The sequence below is a fragment of the Polyodon spathula genome, chromosome 17 (assembly GCF_017654505.1).
Source record: "Polyodon spathula isolate WHYD16114869_AA chromosome 17, ASM1765450v1, whole genome shotgun sequence".
NCBI classification, from domain to species: Eukaryota; Metazoa; Chordata; class Actinopteri; order Acipenseriformes; family Polyodontidae; genus Polyodon; species Polyodon spathula.
The window spans coordinates 20593520-20602667 of record NC_054550.1 but is presented as its reverse complement, the minus strand read 5'-3'; the positions used below and the strand labels follow the sequence as shown (position 1 = coordinate 20602667).

Here is a 9148-nt window from a genome sequence, read left to right as displayed (position 1 = left end):
TTGACAGGTTTACCAAGCAGCTTCACCTTAGTACGTACTCCCGTTTATCGTTTTGAATACTTAATTATCTTTTTGTTATTAATGTGGATTGATACTAATAACCGGTGAAATTCATTGTAATGTCTATGGATTGTCTTCTGGGTTCTTCTGACTGTGTAGAAATCTTAACATTTTAGAACGCCAATTTTTCACCTTTTTTTTTGTTGAGACTATCAAAAAAAAAAAAAAAAAATTGTTGGTTGAGGCAACGGTTATTTTTTAATGGTGATTCCTTTAAACCAGTGAATTAACATTTTTTACATTTCGTATTTATATCATAAATGTACATTTAATATCATCCCGCTGGTGTACACGCACATTTTGTGTGTAGTAACTACGAAACTAAATCTAAAAGCCAATTTCCTCTGGCTGCACTGCAGTGGTACCGCCAGTTCTATTTAAGGCTTGGATCAAAGATCCTGTTGCCACTTCCACCCCACCCCATGATTAATTTACCCCTGGTCACCACCGGGATCTTTGTGCCACTTGGTATCTCGATGCCAGATCATTGGTGCTGTGGTCCCCAAACACGTCCGGGTAACAAAATATTTTTTCTGATATTTTTAAGGCAGATTTTATTTAGAGGCGGCGCTTACAGAGTACAGCGTCGTACAGCGACACTTTTTCTACCCCAGTAAGAGTGTTTGGCCAAGAACACAGTTGGAGCTGGGGGGTCGAGTGGATTTGGGGGGTGATTGCTGCTTTTTTTGCTGGGTTTCTTCTCTTTTTATTTCTTCCTTTTTATTATTTTTTTTCCTGCTGGATTTTCCAATTTGGTTACCATTTCAGAATTTTCTTTTGGATCATGAACAAACTATACATCGGGAACCTGAGCCCTTCAGTGACTGCCGAGGACCTGAAGACGCTCTTCGGGGAGAGGAAGCTCCCTCTAGCCGGTCAGGTCCTGCTCAAGTCCGGTTATGCTTTTGTGGATTTCCCCGACCAAAACTGGGCCATTAAAGCAATTGAGTCTTTATCTGGTAAGTGCATCTTAACTTCGGAAACAACCGCCCCACTGTTTGTCCTATACAGTCCCTTAAAATGAAACCATTTAATAAATACCCAGAAATAAAGGAGAGCTAGTTCAGGACAAGATATTTTCCTGTTCGGGACGGCTTTTTTAGAATGTGCTGTACCTGTCACCCAGTACCCTTTACTGTTCTAAAAAAAAAAAAAAAAAAAAAAAAAAAAAATCATTTTTATAAAAACAACGTTGTGTGAGGCCTCTGTAAGTATGACAAAAACCCAATAATAATAATAATAATAATACATCCCAGCATACTCCAATTAACATGTTAAATATAATGTAATAAAGTCCCGTTGCCTTACGAGCGCTACTAGCAATCACCAATTGAAATACATGGGATGATGTAGATGCTCGGGTAGGCACAATTATTTTTCAGGTATTTTTTCTCTTGATTTTATTGAAAGGCCGCAAGGAAGGTAGCCGGAAAGTAGGTGCCAAGTCCATGTTCCTCAAGTGCCCGGGCATGTTTTTACGAGGTGTCCTATATGTAGGTGCTGGGGGTGCAGAGCAGTGTTAATAAACAGGTAGCTGGGGGGACGAGGTGAGACTTCATTTCAGAGCTGCGCCAGGCCACTTCTGCATTAACACAGCAAAAAGGAAAATATATTTTAACCTGTCAACCGCGCCGAATACACTCACACAGCCTTATCTAGAGATAGGGGAAGAGACGAAGAGGTGGTAGAGGAGGGACGAGGCTTCTTGGGATCGTTACATTTTCGATCTCTTTTATAATTTTTTTCTTTTAAAAATCTATCCCTCTCACAAGCTAAGTGGGAGGTGGGAGTAGAAAGCATGGCTGCCCCGTCCTTCATTGTGAGTTTTAAAATATGAGCTCATCACTCCCCTTTGGCGCCGCTTTTGTAATTTTTTAATTAAAATATATATATTTAAATATTTCAACTCTGGCTACAGATCCACATGGGCTTCAACTTGACCAAGTAGTACCCGAAGTTGGAACTGTCATGCTTTAATAAAAAAAAACAAAAAAAAAAAAACAAAACAAAAAACAACACAAAAAAAACTTTAAATAGTTAACAGCAAAAAGTGGAGCATAAAATTAAACGTTGTTTCGAGGTGCATATATATGTGAAATGTAACAATTTTGCTGTAAAACAATCAGTTAAATTAATATACCCTCTTTCATATTTCCTAACATTAGACAACTCATTTTTTTTAATTTTTAGTATTGTTCTTTCTCCCCACCCAGGCAAAGTCGAATTACACGGAAAGGTGATTGAGGTAGACTACTCTGTCCCGAAGAAGCTAAGGTATGGTGCTATTGGGTGTTGTTATTAAACATATCGCCAAAAAAACAAAACAAAACTACACAACATACTTTAAATGGCTACTAAGAATTATTACTGACAGAGAGAGAGGGAGAGGGAGAGGGAGAGGGGGGGTGTGTGCAGATGTTTTTTGTTGGTCTGATATATAATTATTAAATTATGTAACCCAGCTTTTGTTTACCTAGGTTGTATTCCCTTAATAATTATTGCACGTTTTGAAGACATTGTGTGTCTCGTTTTAGAACCCTTTTCATATACACACTTTGTATTCTTAAACGGTTGAGATTGAAAAAAGGAAATCATTCTTAAAACGAAAATAGCTCAATGAAATGCTTCCTGTTGTGTATAACATGTGATTATGCATCATTGTTTGACGTCTGTTAAAATCAATTATAATGTATATTAACTTGTTTTAACAAAAGTAATCCAAAACAAAATATTCTTATTTTTCAAAATAATGATTACATTTTATTTCTAGTACGTATCGATCATCTCGCTAGGTTAATACCAGTGCTATTCTGCGAACTGCCTGGAAACATTACGAACAAGTGGACGGCTTCCACTGTACTTTTCATTGATTTGGATAGGGAGATTTACGTTAAATACAGTATACGATATATCTCTGATATGATCCGGTTTCAAATATTTATGTAAGGACTGCATATATAGGAGTGTAATTTCGTAAACAACATTTCTTTGATAAAAATATAATAATAATAATAATAATATATAATAAATAATAATAATAATAATAATAATAATAGTGTACATGTATAACATAGTCTAATATTAGGACTTGTATAATGTACAACATAAACATTTATTGCTTGTAGTCATGGAAAACATACGCTTTCAGAAATTATTTCTAAATTCAGTTTGTCCTTGAGTGGGAATACAACTCTAGGACCACTTTTTAAAATAATAATAATAATAATAATAATAATAATAATAATAATAATAATAATTACACACAATTATTATATATAAGTTATCAGTCGTTGTATACTTTCTGAAAACGTCGGTATTGAAAATTAAGACGTTAAACATTTTTATGAGGACATTTTAAAAATATAAATTAGCGAGGATAGTGCTATATACATAGAGTACAATAGGCGACATTATTTAATAACTGGTCTTGGGGTTTGGAAACTTCTATGAACTGGGATATCTAGAGACTATATTAGCGGTATGTTTGCCCAGTAAACCGCTTACACAATGCTAACAGGTGTGTTTAGGTCAACAGGACATTTGAGACACGAGTTTTTAACAAGAGATGAAACGGTGAAGCAACATGTTTAGAGTTGTACTGTGCATAAGTCGCCAGGGCTGTACTCTGCCAGTGAGAAGCGTTACATGTAAAGGCTGAGCATTTCAACGATTTCTACAGAAATACATCCATCCCTTTGAGTTAATGAAAAATCTATCCATCCATCTTTGAGTTGATAAAAAATCAGATGAACAACTCTCATGTATGTGCATTTCCAGATCTGATGTTATAGAAGTGTGTTTTTATTGACAACAACCAGTAAACAGTAGTGTCTGAGGTACACATTTGTTGTGTGTGTGTGTGTGTGTGTGTGTGTGTGTGGGTGAAATATCCATATATATGTATAGATATATATATATATATAGATATATATATATATATAATATATATATATATATATATATATATATGGATGAAGGCTATATTTGCATCCTGAGCCATTAAAAAAAAAAAAAAAAACATAATACCACAGTAGTGATGTCAAAAAGTGATAATTCCTCTAGAGGAAAATATACTTGAACTTTGACCCATTCGACTCCTCGAGACCATCACTTTCAATTCAAACACAAAATGTCTCATTTTCAATCACTACAATACAACACCCACAGTACAGAAATGTTCATTAATGATAGTCAGCAAAATGAGATAATGTTTAAAAAAAAAAAAAAAAAAAAAAAAGTTTGTACTTGTATAGAGTCTCTTGGACCTGTCCTTGTCCTGTACATTTGTTCCATTCCGTTAATAGATTGTATTTCGACTTCGTGATTGACCTATTGCAGTATCTTGAAGACATGTCGCGACTTGTGATGCAAAGTTTGTGGTTGGCGGTTTGACATCCGGAAAAATGCAACTGTAGGGCGATGATACTGCTGAACCTCATCTTCTTTAATATTAGCATCACAAGGGTATCCATGTATTATAAAAATAAATAATAGATGGGCCTCTTCAGTGAGTTACAGGAAAACAATTCCATCTCGGGTTTCTGTCACAGTTTATAAATTACTCCACCTTCAGTCTCATAATCTATGACGTCACAGAAACTCTAAATCCTGTAACTCACTGAAGCCCAGCTATTATTCTCTCTCTCTCTCTCTCTCTCTCCCTTCTCTCTCTCTCTCTCCTCTCTCTCTCTCTCTCTCTCTCCTCTATCTATATCTATATCTATATATATCAATATCTATATCATTTTTTTTTTTTAAAGTTTTGTATGTTTAAAGTCTCTACAAACTTAGTTTTTATCTTCTATTTTTCGGGACCGTAAGGTATCCTTTTAGTAAAGTTATCAGGAAGTTATATACAGTAATAGCTTTGACCATTAGAGTTGTGTTAAAAGTTTGTATTTGATTTTTTTAAATAATTACCCCTAATTTTAGTGGCAGTTTTGGGAAGTTTTGGTATGTGTATGTGTGTTTTAAATAAAGCCAACTTAACAAAAAGATTATCAGAATTATTGAAGCTCTTTGTTATAATGGTTCTTTTTGGTTAGATCAGTTCATGGCCCCACTGTAGGCATAGCTTTCTGTAAAAAGCCCTGCAGCAATACTACATATCTGTGATCTTACTGGTGTTCATTTTAAATTTTCTTCCAGGTGGAATGCACTGTTTTTGCTGTTTTGACAAGTAGCCACAGTCAGAAATCTTGGGGTGGTTTCTATTTATGTTCTCTAGGCAGAATACTTCCAGTATGTGGCAATGCTATGTTTTAAACACACTGTTACAAATGATGTAAAACGTATATTTTCCGTTTTGGAAACACAAGTTGAAAAATCTTGCTTGTGCTAACTTTAAGGGGACGAGTGAAAGGATCGGTTTGGGATGTGAGGGAGCAATCCGCTGTCCTTTGAGTTGAACATGTTTAATTGTCTTCACCTCAGAAGCTCAGCCAGTTTAAATGGTTTGAGGTTACATTGAAGGGAAGTTGGCTATATACCTTGAAAAGGATGGCAGACAGCACTGGCCTGGTCCTGGTGACGATAGGATTACTCATTCAGAGTGTGTCAGTGTGAGCTCAGTTCATTGCTCATGCATGATCCATAGTCTTAGCCGCTCAGGTCATTTTGTCTAATAACCTGTTATACAACATCTTCACGTGAGACAGCACGCCAGTTTCTCCAGCATTGGATGCTCTAAATTGATGAGTAGATATTTGTGATAATACAGCATTTACCATTTTGTGTGATGTGTTTATGTTGTTGAAGAAAGTATACAGGTAGAAACAATATGCATATTTCAATTGGTCTGTTCCAGTAAGTACAGTTCTCTTCTGTTTGTTTTGTTTTTTAATTACATTGAAACCGGTTTTTGATTTATGATTTTGTATATATATATATATATATATATATATTAGTATATATATATATTCTATATATATATATATATATCTATACCGACATACAATATTTAATGTATAATGGATGTACCTGCACAGGACTGACATTTTAGATATATAACACGGGAAACCTTTCGGACAAAAATTACACTCTTAATACCACCACGTTATGTTAATATCTTACCTTATGGGAATGTAACAAAAACCGCGGGCCCCATTTCTTGTTTTTATTATTATTATTATTATTATTATTATTATTATTATTACATAACACGTGACCTAACTTATTTCTGTGTTGATTTTTCCATCAAGTAACATTCCTAAAATACACCCCATCAACAGACCTGGGTTTAATGCAGAAGGCTGCCAAGCTATTAGTGAAACAACACCAGTAGTTATTTTTTACTTTAAACCACAGATTAGCCCTACATTAATGTTGGACATGTTGTGGCAATGCTGATATTTACTGCCTTAAATTGCCTATTTTTTCCATTTGACATAGCATGTAATTTAAATAAAACTATCAATAAAACCATTGAATACTATTGTGCATTTTCTAATCTTATTTGTTGGCAGAAAAAAAAAAAACATCAGTTTTCGCCTTTATCATAGCTAATGTTTTAAAAGCCTGTTCAACATTTCTACACATAACTTTCTCCAGTAACTCATAGGTATTTAAAATGTGCTAATTATAATTGTAAAAAAATAGTAAAATAGGACATTTTAGGTACAGTAGCTCTCAGCATTCCTACAGCATCCACCATTTTAAATCTGAGATACTTCCATCCTACACATTTAAGGCTGGTATCTGGCCTCAATTAAGACTTCATTCATGGCCATGTTATCAAAGTTTTTTTTTTTACCCCAGTGAGCAACCTGCTGTATTTGTGTGAAAGGAAAATAAAGCTGGCAAAGTTACAACACAATGGTGATAAATAACTCTGAAGGTTAATTAAAGGGCTCCAGAGTCCACCTAAGTTGTTTCTTAATCCTGTAACATTGCTGTTTTCCTTGTACCAACTACACTCTTGTGTAAACAGCTGGATTAAACAACAGGGGCTGCTTTGTACATAGCGGTGTAGTGCTAATATTTTGCAGCCTATTGTAGATCTGTGTGAAGCACTTACACACTCTGCTTCTGCTTTTCTGTTAATAATATTGGCAACCCCATTTACAAAACGATGTTAAGCTTTATTTCCTCCTCGACACTCCAAGCTTATTTCTGTAAATTTTTCCCAGATTAATGTCTCCCTTTATTGGTAACTCTAGTCCTTAGCTAAACTAATGAATGAGAAAGCGTTCCTGGGTGACTGCTAAATGAGTTTTTCTGTCTGGAACGTGCCAGTAGTGCATTCGAAGAAGACCACCACCACACAAATATGCAGCAATGCCCGACACACATTACAGGGTGCATCAATGCAGTATTAAAGTACAACCCAGATTTGATTATGTTTGCAAGGTAAACCCTCTGGGTTAATTGAAATTGCAAGGCTTATTTTTGTGTTAACTTTGACAGGAATTCACGTCTGTAACCTTCACAGGAACATATTCACAAAGCTCTTAGCCAGGTGCTACGTTTGCAGTATTTATGATGTAAACTATGGATTTTTATTTATTAGCCTGAAAGAAAGGAACTAGAAAGCCTTTTTTCAGACAAATCAGGTTTTTACAACATGCCCATGGAAGATTTAAAAAAATAATAATCTAGTTTTAAATTGTTACAAGAAAAACTAGTTTGTGCTGAATGGGTCACCTTAATGCCTTAATCTACTAACAAGACTTGGGTTTTACGCTGTTTGTATGGTGTATGTTTTTCTTTTGTATAAAGAAAAGTTTCAATTCATTTAATACAAGTCTTAAACACTAAAGCATTCATGTGGTAGCCTTCCCTTAATGAAATAATGTCATGATAGAAATTCAGTTGTTAAAAAGAAGAGGACTGCCGTGTACAATATTCTTTTGCAACAGCATGAATTCCTGCTTTTTAAGCAAGGTGACTTAAGCGTTTTGGAAATATATAACTGTGCTGAGATGTGTCTGTATCTTTAATTTTTGAATGTTCATTAAAGTATTGAGATATTTGTTCATTGACAAATAAAGACAGCTGTCTGATGTACCTGTACCCCACCCAGTTACCTTGCAGTACCTCCCACAGACTCATATGTACAATACAGTGTGTTCTGTTTATTTAGACCTCAGTGAACACATTGCAAATGGAACCTGGCGACAGGGCTAACTTTTCTTTGCCTCTTAAAATATATTTCTAAGTCAAACGTTTGTCCCAGCACTAATATAATACAATGATAAACTAGAAAAGCAAAACTCACACCATGTCCGAAATTCTTCTTGTTATTAAAGACTATACTGATTCCATAGCCCTTGTCTGTTCGCAACATATCGCCACTACAGTTTATGTCTAAGCTATTTAGAAGATATGTTGAAGCATTAAGTGCACTTTTACACTCTGCAAGGTTGGTCTGACCCTACTTAGTGCACAGGTTCAAGCTATTTAGTCATTCATTCTTCCAATTTCAAATTAGTGGAACTTGATTTGCCCTGCGGTGCCCCACCCATTTGTTTTCCAATGAGAAAAACAATGTGATGTTATAAACCTTGCAAAACAACAAGGGAGTACAGGCAGGTGCAGCTACACTGCATTCTTGGTTTGTGTTGGTTTTGCTAATTTTCTTTTTCTTATCCTTGCAGATTTAACTATGGTGCCCAATATTTTCTCAGTGATTGTGAAAGTTGTCTTTCATTTATAAGGTCTTGGAGATTGACTGTGCCTTGTGTCACTTGCGGTCTGGTGATGAAGTTTGCATTGTTTAAAATACAGTAGATGCTGCTTATTAGCAACCCTGATAAAGAAAACTTTCAAGTCAACATTTTACCAGGAGCCAATCCAGGTCATAGACTTTATCATTAATGAAATTAGTAGATATCTAGCAACTGTATGCCGCTACCCAACAAGTTATTAATAGTTCAACGGTCAGTGGCTACAGAGACACTGCGTATTTCTGGTGGACTGAGGCAGAAGCTGCAAGCAAACTACTGAGAGGGATTTACAACGGGAGATAGTACACTATGTAAAAAAGCGGACACACAATTTATATTGAAAAAATTGTGTTCTTTCGAATTTATTTTACACGTACAACACCATATTTTGTGTGTTGCTTTATTCACTGTAGTATAAGAATAAT

The 9148-nt window shown here is 35.2% G+C and overlaps 1 protein-coding gene across 1 annotated transcript; it reads left to right on the top strand.

Moving 5' to 3' along the window:
- Positions 1-490: 490 nt before the first annotated feature.
- LOC121330119 (insulin-like growth factor 2 mRNA-binding protein 2) lies at positions 491-3020 on the top strand. Its single transcript, XM_041276404.1, has 2 exons — positions 491-1019; positions 2274-3020. Exons 1-2 carry the CDS (start codon positions 845-847, stop codon positions 2360-2362), a joined length of 264 nt encoding a protein of 87 aa, XP_041132338.1. The 5' UTR covers positions 491-844; the 3' UTR covers positions 2363-3020.
- The last annotated feature ends 6128 nt before the right edge of the window (positions 3021-9148 follow it).

Coding starts and splice junctions, on each gene's coding strand:
- LOC121330119 (XM_041276404.1), top strand. CDS start 845: ATGAACAAACTATACATCGGGAACCTGAGCCCTTCAGTGACTGCCGAG. Junction 1,020..2,273: donor AGCAATTGAGTCTTTATCTG/GTAAGTGCATCT, acceptor CTCCCCACCCAG/GCAAAGTCGAATTACACGGA.